The 13,099-nt window shown below is 36.9% G+C and overlaps 1 protein-coding gene across 2 annotated transcripts in view; it reads left to right on the plus strand.

Moving 5' to 3' along the window:
* The first annotated feature begins 5,737 nt into the window (after positions 1-5,737).
* The window catches only part of Fsip2 (fibrous sheath-interacting protein 2), a 70,539-nt gene continuing 63,177 nt past the window's right edge, over positions 5,738-13,099 (plus strand). Inside the window, exons 1-5 of one of the 2 annotated variants that reach the window (XM_039106443.2) lie at positions 5,738-5,956; positions 6,216-6,341; positions 8,926-9,087; positions 10,219-10,308; positions 12,092-12,231. In XM_039106443.2, the coding sequence (XP_038962371.1) occupies positions 5,858-5,956; positions 6,216-6,341; positions 8,926-9,087; positions 10,219-10,308; positions 12,092-12,231 (617 nt within the window). In that variant the 5' untranslated portion in view covers positions 5,738-5,857. The remainder of the gene's footprint in view (positions 5,957-6,215; positions 6,342-8,925; positions 9,088-10,218; positions 10,309-12,091; positions 12,232-13,099) is intronic. The other variant, XM_039106444.2, reaches the window with a different exon arrangement.

Consider the following 13,099-nt stretch of genomic DNA (forward strand, 5'->3'; position numbering starts at 1 on the left):
AGAATTGAAGGCCCAGAAATGAACCCATACACCTATGGTCACTTAATCTTTGACAAAGGAGCTAAACCCTCCAGTGGGAAAAGACAGCATTTTCAACAAATGGTGCTGGTTCAAACTGGAGGTCAACATGTAGAAGAATGCAGATCAATCCATTCTTATCACCCTGTACTTAAGCCCAAGTGGATAAAGGACCTCCACATCAAACAGATATAGTCAAACTAATAGAAATAAAAGTGAAGAAGAGCCTTGAACACATGGGCACTGGGGAAATTTTCCTGAACAGAACACAAATGGCTCATGCTGTAAGATCAAGAATCGGTAAATGAGACTTCATAAAATTGCAAAGCTTCTGTAAGGCAAAGGCAGTCAGTATTTTTTTTTAATTGTATTTTTTTAAATTTACATTTCAAAAGTTATTCTCTTTCCCGGTTTCCCAGACATAATCCCCCTATCCCTAGATAAGATTGATGAAGCTAAGAAGTGCATGCTGACAGGAATTGGATATAGATGTTTCCTGAGGGACACAGCCAGAGCATGTCAAATACAGAGGCAGCCAGTATTCTTAACCACTGAGCCTTCTCTCTGCCATGTTGGTGGTTTAACTCTGCTCCAAGTTCCCCATACCTAAGGGGCCATTCCAGGGAAACACTACCTGTTTATCTGGGGAGAGCTCAGTTATTTACATCTATTTTACCTAGTAAGATTTTAGGAATCACTACCTCCTCCCATAGGAACATTTACCACTTTTACTCTTAAATGAAAGGGAGATAGATTTACTGTCGTTATCTGCTTTGTAAAGGTCTAGTGAAATAATTCAGGCAAGGAAGTTAACTTCGTACTCACCAAAATTAAAAGTACAGTTAAAAGTTATGACCATGCTGTTGTGATGCAAGCTTGAAATCCCAGCCACTCAAGGAGTTGAGTCATTAGAAGTGTACCCACAAGGATGATGCCTGCATCCACAAGGCTGGCTTAGGTGGGAGTTGGTGAATCCTGGAAAATCTGTAACTGAGAGAGCCTGCCACAAATAAAAGCTGCAAGTAGCAATAATTATAACCATGAACTACCTTCCTCTATTCATTCACACTTTACAAATGATTGGCCATAGTGTAGGTAAAACAGTCATATTTAATGTGAGAAAACAGACTTGTTGCTATCTTTCATTCACTTTTCGTTTAATCACTAAACAGAAAATATCCTAGCAGCAAGCACGGTTCTCCTTTTTAAAGATACTAACTGTAAATAATTGTCCCGATACCATGAAAGTATAAAAGGTAACAGCTTAATAGTAATACATTTAAAATATGATACTGATCATCATTACCAGTTTTCTGATACAGACCACCAAAGCATAAAACCAAGTTTTCTAGCACATCTTTGTAACAGAACAAAATCATAGACTTGCTTTGAATTTTTTTAAAAAAAATTTAGTTTAAGTACATGAGCCTTAAAATCAAATTTATGAAAATCAGCTATCTAATTGTTTCTGTTATAAAAGCAAGGAAAAGCACTTGGGACAATTAGTTTAAGTACAGTATTTTAAGTCCTCCACTGTAAGAACTGTTTCATAAGAGATAATTGTTTCATAATTAAATTCACATCAAAACAATGCTCAGGATTTGAAGGGTCTCTAAAGCGTAACAACTTCAGTTTTAAATAACAACGGATCTGAAACAGCTGTAGACGATATTTGAGATGAAGCACCTGTGTGGCATGGGCAAACATACAGGGTATTTAACCTTCAAAGGACACATTTCCTCTGAGCTTTCTTCAAGAGAAATTTTACTTTTGCATCGGTAAAATCACAGAATAAAACCCGATGCTTCTAATGGTCCTTTAATAGAATTTTTTTAATAGTTCCTAACTTTAATAATATTCACTGAACTGGCCAGGACAGGAAAGAAGTCATTAAGACTATTAAGATGATTATACCATGAATGGTAGGGTAACACATGCTATAATCCCAGTCCAGAGACTGATGCTGGCTTGTGAGTTCAACAGCCTGGGCTACAGAGTCAGACCCTTTCTCAAGTGCACACATGTACACAAACAAAAGAGCCTATCTTTAGGAGTCGATATCTTTTTATTGTGATATTTTTGCATACAGTTCTCAGAAATGCAGGCAGTATTTGTAGTTCAACTAAGATTCTTTCTAATGAGAGTGAGAGAAAAAGAGAGAGAGAACCGAAGATATACAAAACCCAAGTGGAGCAATGTGAGGGTGTATGTAGTATTTACACTAATGAGTGAAAATGAGTGGCAAGGTAAGTTACGAAGACTCAGCGTGCACTGTGAAGCAAAACCCATCAATGCTCTGCTTGTAGCTAGCTAGTTAGGGTGTCCATCACTGTGATGAAGCACCATGACCTAAGGCTGCTTAAGGAGGAGAGGAGTTGTTTGGCTTATGTATTCTGAGTCACAGTTCACTGAGGAAAGCCAAGGCAGAAATGCCAACAGGGAGGAACCTGGGGAGACAGAAGCTGTGCAAAGGCCAGGGGGAGTGCTGTTTCCTGGCTTGCTCTCCAAGATCAGCCTAATCTTTTATACAGCCTCAGACCATCTGTGAAAGGGTGGCACCATCCTCAATGGCGTGGATCATCCCACATCAATTATTCATTTTAAAAATATGCACCCCTGGCTCGCCCACAGGCCAATCTGGTGGGGCACATTTTCTCATGCGATGTTTCCCTCTCTCCAATAGCTAATGTGTGCCGAGCTGACATTAAACTAGGCAGCGCTTAGGGACTATATCTAAAATAACATGATTGAGAAGAATTTTTCAAGAAGGAAATTAGAAAGGGTATGAAAAACATACAGAGGTACTGTACAACAGAGTGAATAGCTGACAGCTGACAACGTATTTCTTTTTATGGAGAATCAGCAAGAAGAGGGTGGATTGGGTTTCATCATTTTCTTCAGGTTTTGTTTCATTTTTTTTTCTTTGTTTGTTTCTTACAGAATGTCCCCAAAGATTCATCTTATTTTCAACTTCATTACACGTGGTGCCACGTTAAAGATAAAGCTTTTCTCAGACCATTCACTAATTAGGTGAAAATATTAGCAACAATATAAGACCAAGCCATAACTGATAAGGAGCTACCTTAAATAGCACTGTGATCCCCTGCAGTGTTAATATAAACAGCCAGCTGGCAGGAGATGATAAGAATGTAGTAATATTTTAATTGGCACTTGTTCTGAGCACATGCATTAAAATGGTTACAATACCAACTACATGAATCAGTGACAATTATTCCATGTTAACAAAAAACAAATTTCCTTTAATTTAGTATGAAGATTAAAAAGTAAGGAAATTACAAAACCACAATTAGAGACACTTTACTTAACTGTTAAAATGAATGTCTATTCTTTGAAAAGTGCCACCTTGTTTCTGTGGTAGCTGTACCTAGTATAATGTGGTTTTGCAGAATAAGACCAATAAAAAAAACCTTCTGAACTAAATACTCATTTCAATTTAATAAGAATAAACTTAAACTTAAATAATTGGATAATTAACATGAGCCTCTGCTCTGTTAAAATTTATTTGAGTTATAACTTTAAACACTATTGTATTTTTATGCTTTTAATTTTTCATATAATTTGATCATAAATTATCCTCCCAACATCCTCCAAATCCTCCCCATCTTTCTATCCACCCTGTTATGCTCTTTCTCTCAAAAGAAAAATAAAAAATACACAAAAACAAAGATCAAAACATTCAATGAGCCAATAAGACAAAAAAAAATTCCAAAATAAAGCAACAGTCTAAAAACAAAACCATTCACTATGGCACTCATTTTGACTTGGTCAGCTACTTCTGAGCATAGAGGCATGAGGCCTCCTTGGAGTGTGATTGATATAGACCTCTCAGTGTTGAGACTCTGTCTAGCTTAAAACTGTACAGATCTTGTACATGCTTGGCCCATTTTTGAGTTCATATGTCTATCAGTTGTTGGGTCTGGAAGACACTGGTGTCTTTTTCCCCTCTAGCTCTTTAATCTTTTCACTACTCTTAAAGTAGATCCCTTAGCCTTCCAAAGGAAGCTTGATGTACATATGGCATTTAACACTGAGTGATCCAAAATCTGTCCCTCTCTATCTATTGCCCACTTGTGAGATTCTGTGTTATTATCTACTGTAAGAAGAAGCTTCTCTGATAAGAGTTGAACAAGATACTGATCTGTGGATTATCAATCTATTATTAGACGCCATTTAACTGCTGTGTTCTTTTAGCAGAATAATAGTATAGGCTGTCACCTGATGCCTATGACCTACCTAGCCTCAAGTGTTTGGACACTTTAGCAGTGTCAGGTATGGGTTCCATCACATGGAATAGGCCTTACAACCACTAAAAAGTGGTTAGTTACTCCCATAACTTTTGAATAACCACTATTGAACCACTATGTCTTGCAGGCAAGTTGCTGTTGCGAGTAACAGAGTATTGTCTTTCCTCTCAGTGTGTAAAGTGCACTCCTGCACCACAGAATCTGGTCAGTAGGAATGGAGTTTCTATTAGACACCAGATCTGTTTCTGCTTGATCAATGACAGAAGTAATGTCATCAACGGTAGGGCCTTACCATCAGGTTGTAAAAATCAACCAACAGCATTGACAACAATCGAGGATATGTGGAAGTTTCCATAAGATTCTTTTGGTCAATTATTTTACAAAATATAATCTATTCCTGCACTGGAAGTTTTACTTGTTGGTGTAGAATGTCATTAGGGCATTATTGCCCCCCCCAACCCCCTTAGCTGTTATAATTTTCAATTGTGAAAGGAATTCCATTTTCCTCAATCTCTGGATCCTTCTTATACAAGTATTCAGTTAAATGATATACAATAGGAATTTCTATTGTCACATTTGGAAAGATGTTGGTTTTTGAGTTGTCCTTCCTTAATCTTTGAAAATTAAAAGCTAGCTCATTGATGAGGTATAACAAATTTATGGAATAATTTAAATGTGGAGATAATAATTTTAAATGGCCCAGAAAGAGTAACAGTGGGTCAAGGAACCCAGACTCAACAACTGATAGACATATAAACTCAATAAATATGCCAAGCATGGTCAAGGCCCATACAAGTTTAAGCCAGATGGGGTCTCAGCACTGAGAAGAGTATATCAACCACATCGCAGCAACTTTTGAAATGAAGACCTAGTTCTTGACAAAGCAGATCAGTGCCTAGTACCTACTATTGGATGTAGCTGCTCAAAGATGAGCACTATATTTTATAGTTACATTTCCCTGTTCAATCATGACTGACTCAAAGCTGAGAACGTTACAAAATTTGGTTGGCTGGTTATCAACTGAGGGAAGAAGTGTAAAATAGAGAATACAGAAAGAGTTAAGAGATACTAAAGGAAAGGGGAATGGTAGAGGAGGAAGGAGACAGAAAGGAACAAGATTCTCTGTGGGATGTAGACATGACATTGAAAGGTATGAGCGTTTGGGTATTGGGTATGAGGAGGTACAATGTGTTCATTGGGATATGGATGAATAGGCAGGCTTCTGTGTGCATTGAAGCACTGTAGATTTTTGGTGAAGGAGATATTAACTACCTTGGCTCTCTTATCTCATCCCCTTACCCTGCATAATTTTTTGTTTGTTTGTTTGCTCGTTTGGATTGTTCGAGGGAGGAGGGTTTCCAAGAGAACCAGACTTTGGATAGAGGTCGTCATAGTCCGAGTCTCTTGGCCGAATTTCCCAATTGGAGGCACTCTATCTCCTACGTGCTCTCCACTGTTCCATGTGGAACGTAAGCACGTGGGTCCGCAGAGGGCCGGCACCGGTCATTCGGAACTGAGGGACCAAGGCGAAGGAAGCCAGGAAGCATCAAGGGAAGACTTGAGCCCAGGCTGCTATGGAGCTGTACCTCAGCGCCTGCTCCAAGACTGCCAATGTGGCTGCCAATAAGGCAGCCTCCAGCACCGTGGCAGACGACAGTCAGCAATGCGGAGATGTGAGTGGGGTGGCCTCACGGTGGTGTGGATGTCCTGGCCTCAGGCTCGAGTAGCCATCGTGGGCTTGGGAGCAGTAATCACCTCATCAGCTCTTGTATTGCTATAACAGGCAGTCTTAGGCTGGATGGAGACAGGGACTATGCAAGCGTGTATAGACCTTACACGTTGATTCTTGGGTTTGTGTCCTTGTTGTGTGAGAATTTGTGTCGAAGCAAAAGACTATTACCGAAAGACAAATTCTCTGATTATATTTGACAGGGAGCACACAAAACCCCAATTCCAGGGGTAGGAGCTGCTCAGCTCCTAGATCTTCCTCTTGGGGTCAAGCTGCCTATGATCCCAGGAACTGATACTGTATATTTTACTACGAATATCAGTGAAAAGGTAAGGCAGCTTCTTATAATTATGTTAATTGTCTTATATTTCTGTTCTCTTTTCTCCTTGCTGTTAGAGAGTATAGCAGAGTACATTAGGAGAACGGGTACTAACGGAAATCTTACCACAAGTACTGTTCAGATGATATATAAAGCGATTCCACCTAATATGGTTTTAAAGACTCATGATCCAAAGGATTTAGACACTCGGCCCTGTTTTAATTTATGGTACATAGCAACACATTAAAATTTAGTTATTAGCCCCTCTCATGCCTATGTATTAAGTTTTTCCTTAGAAACATTTGATTCACTATTGGCTACTAATTATTGTCTTAGATTTTTAACCAATACTAACTGGTTTAATATCTCTATGAATGACTTTTGTGTTGGCTTTGTTTTTTCCTTTGAGCCAACTGCTATTCCATGTAATAAGCTTTTTAATATAGATTTGAAGTCATTTTTCATGTTTATTAACTTTTGTAAATGGGAAAAGGACCTGATTCTATGAGGACAAAGACCCCTGATCATCTTTGCCCTCTTTCTACTATAGCTTCAGAATGAGCTCTTCCAGGACATGGTCTTGATGCCCAGAGAACAAACAAACACTCCTTTTTTATCCAATTTGTCTCCAAACTTGGTTTACTCCCTCTCTTTTTTCTTCTTCTCCCCCCCTCATTTGTTAATCCAAGTCATTCTATAGGATCTCCTGTGAACTACATCACAGTTACCAATTTAGAATTCACTTTAGGTTGAATGCCTATACTCATCACTTACAGTAGATTGCATGGTGTTGCTTACTTCCCTTAAAATACTTGGCTTTTTGTCCCAGTCTTAACTAAGTGATTCTGAAGAAAGCCTAATATATTTTTGTTGATTGGTTACTTCGATTATTACTGGGAAACATGTTTGTCAACATCAAATTAACAGCCAAATATTACTACCATCTAAGAGAAACAACAGATTCCTTTGCTTTATTGTTTCCCTCAGGATAAAATGTTTACTTCCTATATGGTCTAATTTACACTGAATTAGACTTTGTGCTATAGGATTTTGGGAAATGGATGTTCTCTGGGAAGCTTTGGTAGTCATTCAATTTACCTTTCTAATTTGGCCCTTTGAAAGGTATTAAAATTTTGGCAAGAGTTCAGGGATGGAGGGAGGAGTACTCTCTCTGAGGCAAAGGGGAAGAGGAATTAGGGAAGAATTCTGCTGAGGGGGAACTGGGAAGGCAGCAACATTTGAAATGTAAATAAATAAAATAATTAATTAAAAAATAGCTCAGGGACTTAAAGGTGTATTTTCTTCAAAGGAAGAGCCATTTTGTTTATCTTGCTTCCTGGGACTGCTCCTTAAAAGCACTTCTAGTTTCTAGTTTATTTTAGAGCCCCACTCTACCCAACTCTCCAATATTCAAGATGTGACCTGAACTTGTAGTCTTAGGAAAACTGAACAGAGGTCTCTCGCTGGTATCTTCAGAACCTTTGGATCAGTGCAGAACGTTGTGTGGTAATGTGCATTGAATTAGATGCCTTAAACAGGACACATGCTCTCTGCTTTTTTAGCTACCCCTACACTTCCCACATCCTCACCCACCCCTTTGCAGTCTTGATGTTACATTAGTAACCCTTAAAATACAGAGATGACATTAGCACATTTTCACACAGTCTTCTCTTAATCTGCCTTCCTTTGCTTGTTCAGAAGCCCTGTACACACTATTATCATTCTCCCTTTGAAAAACAGAGCTGAGAACTCGCACCAACATCTTAATCTGATAATGAATTAATTGATAAATGAGATTAAATATCAGGTATTTTCTTCATGATACAAGAATAGTAATAAACATTAAATGAGTGTTTTTCCATTCTTTTATGTGGCTATGTTTTATGGTATTTATATGGTAATATTTATATTTATTTGGCAAAATTGTATTTATAAGATAGTATTTTATTGTATGAGGTTGTGTTTGGTATTAATGTATATGATGAAAATCCATTTTCTTTAAATTTGCCTTAAAACTAATATTTCAATATGTTGACTTATATTACTTTCTAGATGACTATCATCTCAAAGTGCATTTGCTTTGTTCAAGTCCCTAAGACGCTATGATTCTTTATCCTTAGTCCTTAACACCTGAGTTCTACTTCTATTGTTATATGTATTATTTCCATTTAATCATAGTAAAAGATTTTCCACTTTAAGATTGTTAAAACAAAATAATTGCTATTATCCTTTTTCCTTCTGAGTATAGTGTTTCAATTTAGGGAGGAAAAGAAAAGACAAAATCCTGGCATTGGCTTTATTTCGTACAACAAATTATACACTATTTCCTTCTTTTTCTTCCTCTCTGTTCTTGTCTCATGGCCAGAGGCTGATACATCAGGGAAAGAAGTGATTTAGAGAGGCCAACTGTTTAAATTACTTCACGTGGGCAGGGGAAGAGGGAAGCCTGCATGAGTAAATCCTCCTGTTGCTTGCTTATTCCCAGTTCAAATTTAAATTTCATGTCTGATTTTTCTAGTCATGTCAACAGGTTAATTAAAAGTGAAAAATGCATTAATTTATATTTGTAATATTTTAATATCTGCTTTTTGCAGCTTTTTCGACCTTCCTATGGTTTTAACCTGACTGATCCTTACTGTCGACTTTTGGAAACCCAATATAAAAGTCTCCATGATCCACATTTAAGAACATATTATAAGCGCAAAGATATTCTGAGGAGACTAAAGAAAGGTGGCTATATCACCAGCAATAATAAAGTAAGTTGAAGGTTGCTTGCTTGTTTTTTTTTTTTAATGAATGCGATCTTATACTATTTTGTGTTTGCTTTTTATTAGAAGTCAGTCTCTTGATGCAAAAACACAGCTCTCACCTCAAAGGGAATAAGAAGTAATTCCTTCTAGAGCCAAAAATGAGTGACCGTAGCTCAGAAGCACAGACATAAGTTACCCACAAATTCCATGATCTAATGTAGAAGTAACTTTTAAAATAACCAATCAGAGAAATCATAAATCAGGAGGTTTTTTAGAATACATTGGTGGAAAAATCCAAAAAGTTGTTATAGCCAAACTACAAAATCTCAGCCTTACATCCCGAATGCAATACGGATAATAACATCTTAGCCCTTTGTTGAGTGGAAAACTGGGTTTCGTTAATACATTTAAAAAGGGATTTATCTATTAGTGAGAGTAGGTAAGGGGAGCCAATACAGGTGGGCAAGGAGCGTGTAAGAAAACAATGTCTCCATGCCACTCAAGCTGTAGTCACTAGGTCAGCCAGTCACTAGGTCAGCCTTCACAGCCTCACAGGAACTGTCTTTCAGAAGTGTCATCATTAACTCTTACAACCAGGTACTTCTTGGTCAGATTTAGAGAATACTCAGGGATCAGACAATGAGAGCTTCCACATCTGATAATTTCAGTCACCCTCTTCTTTTTAATAAAAAAAATTGATGAGTATTCTGAAGAGGCAAAGGTAAAGTAATGTTTCCAGCTGAATCATGGCTCTCTTGTTGTGTCTGTAATGATACTGTTCTCTTTTTTATGATTTATATTTTTAAAAACTTGAAATAGGAATGTAGGAAATTTAGTTGCTAGCATCCTGCAAGATTAATTTTACTGCATTTGAACATTATATTTACAGTCATAATTCAGGTATAATTATTGGAATTATTTTAATAATTACAGTTATTTATGAATAATAATTTTTAATACAGTAGAGTAGTGTAATAATGTAAGTAATAAATTTCATGTAGAAATTTCTTTCTTACTCTTCACACCCAAATGCCATCGCATTGTCATTGCTTTTTTTGTCCTCTAATAAGCAATTGTCATGACTGATTAATCTTCATGTATATGTAAAACATTTATATGACATGGGTTTTGTTTTAGATTGTATGCAGCTTGAGGGAGCTGAATAAATATCGGCAATACCTTACCAGCCTAAAGTTAGACTTTGAAAGAAACTACTTAAGAGAACAGGTAAATTATTAATTTAAAATTAGTTTAAATAGAAGCTAACATTTTACTTACACGTGTAATATCCTTATAGTATGAAGTTTAATTGCTTATTAAATAATATTGCATGTGAAATTTGCAGCCAGTAATGAACAATATTTGGAGCTTGCAAAATTTGCCCAATTAAAGAAAAGGGGTTAGATCATATCATCAGTATACTAATATTTAGTATTTTTTATATTTAGCTGTTAATTTAGTAAGTAATTCAGTAAACTCAAAATTCAGTAAAGCAGATAAACTACTGAGTACCTGGCACCAGAAACTGTCTATTGTATTAAAAGATTTAAAGCTGAAAACAAGCCGTTTTAGAAATGGGTGATTTGTTTTGTCTCATCTAAGATATCCTATGCAATATTTAAAACCAGGTAAACTGTATGTTTGTGTCTATATACATACACCAGTATTCATTCACAAAAAGTCATAAAAGTGAAGAATTCTTAGATTATAGACAATGAATTTCTTTTAGTCTTGAACCAAAGCTGTGTCTAGAATGCACCTCTCTCTCTTCTGCCTCTGCTTCTCCTTCCTCCCTCCTCCTTTTCTCATTTTCTCGGCCCCCTCCACTGTCTGTGGATCATGTATAAATGGGTTCAAGTTTTTCTTAAGAGTCAGGAGACATTAGATATATTTCTTTACTTACATTTCAAATGTTATTCCCTTTCCTGGTAATAAAAAAGATGGAAAAAGAAGAAGAAGAATTCAGGCCAGCCTGCCCAGAACTACTCATACAATGCAGCAGGCCCTCTTCCAACAATTAAAACACCCTCACAGGCCTAAGCAGGCCGTGAGGAAGAGGCAGAGAAAAGCCAACAGAGAATATACCCAGCTTCTTTGAGAGTAAAGGAAAGCTAAGACAATAGGAAAATGAAAGGCACACTCTGAGAGACACTTCAGAAAAGAATAGCCCATATATCACTGACTGTGAGAAGCAGAAAAAGAACTCTATGCTTTAATTTAATTAAGGAATGTGAGGGTTGAGAGGGTTTTATAAATGAGTGTTTGAACAGGGGTTTTACACGACTGCACACATCATGTTTTGAGACCAGAACTGGCGATGAGTACATGTGAGAGTAAGTCTCAATTAGACATCTGAGAGAAAGGATATAAACAGGCATTAACTGGGAGTAAAAATAGTTATGTAAATCTTTTGGAAATATACAAATATATTACAATCAGTGATAATCTTTTAGAGGGATACTTCAGATTGGTATTGAATGTAAGTAGTGATAGCTTCTTGTGCTTTGATGTGGCAAAACAGAAGAAAATAATATTAAAGGTATATGAAAATTAAAAATAGTCAAGAGACATCAGAATGAAGCAAATCTGGGGTCCCAATTTTATATTACAAAGTAAGAATGTTAAAAAAAATGAGAATGGCTAAGATCCGCAGGCATTTGAAATTGTAGAACTTTGAAAAATTGGAGCAGGAGAACATGAGTTCAAGTCCAGCCTGAGCTACAGATCGTGAGGCCTTGTGTCATTTAAAATACATTTGTAGACAAATGAATAAATGATAGAATAAACATAGGCAGGAAATGTAGTATTAGTGACCCAAAAACTATTTGTCTTTTATTTGTAGAGAGTCAAATTCTTATTTTAGTTCACCTGCCCACATTTGTAATAGATTCAAAATAGACTTAAATACCTTTTAACAATTTACCATTTATAAAATATGGGAATTTTAATGATGTGATTTCTTGGATATGTAAAATCATATATTGCTGACTTTTGTCCTGAAAAAAAATAGCAATTGATTTCGAAACAACTACACAGACTTCAAGAAACCAGCCAACTTCCTCATTGTTCTGATGTCACACGATTCCAGAACTGGCTGTTACAGGACAACTCTCAGTGTATTAAGGACCAAGAACGTTTGTTAAGGCACAGGTGAGACAGAAGTGTGTGTGTGTGTGTGTGTGTGTGTGTGTGTGTGTGTGTGTGTGTGTGTGTGTGTACCTGAAAAGAATTAAGCTGAAAAGCATTGCAAGCTTTTATTTTTTTTTAAGTCGTAGATAGTGTTTAATGGTTTTCAAAGGGGAGAGAAAAGAAGGGAAATTGGGGAATTGCAGGAATTAGGAATCCTGAACATAAAAGCTGTGAGTGGAACCTTCTTCCAGGATAGTTCAGTTTTCTGGGAGTCTAAGGGATATAAAGTTATCACTGAAAGCACCAGATCCTAGAGCCTTTCAACAGAAGAAATTATCTTAGCATCAGTTAAACAACGGAAAGCAACATTTTACAATTGCTTTTTAAAGACTGACAATGGAAAGAAATAAGTCCAAGTTTAAAAACAGGAGCTTTAAAAAACCTGAAGAGAACATAAACTAAATAGCTAGGTTTATGCAGATATTTCCCCATTCATAATCACTAATTAGCACCTCATTCACCTGATTGATGTATCTGAAAGCAGAATGATGTCCCACCCTTTTTCCTTTACTGAATGAGAGCTTTTATGTCACATGACTTTTTTTCACTGTGTAGTTTTGTTTCACAGCAGTAACATAAGATGCACTGCTGTCCCTCCCTGAGACCATCAGTGAGAGTTTTGTGTTGCTTTCAAGAGCCTAGTCCTCCCTCTGTTCCTTCAGGGAATGCGTTTGAAACCTCGCTTGTTTTCTGTTATAGAGCAAAGGAGTCCAGGGTTAGGAGTCCAGACTCCTAAACCCACTGAGGTTTTATTTCTCCCTGGGCAGAACAGTGACTCAGTTTGCTCCACACCCCACCCTTTCTCGGGTCTAGATAACAGACTTATACT

Source organism: Rattus norvegicus, chromosome 3 (genome assembly GCF_036323735.1).
Source record: "Rattus norvegicus strain BN/NHsdMcwi chromosome 3, GRCr8, whole genome shotgun sequence".
In the NCBI taxonomy this organism is placed as follows: domain Eukaryota; kingdom Metazoa; phylum Chordata; class Mammalia; order Rodentia; family Muridae; genus Rattus; species Rattus norvegicus.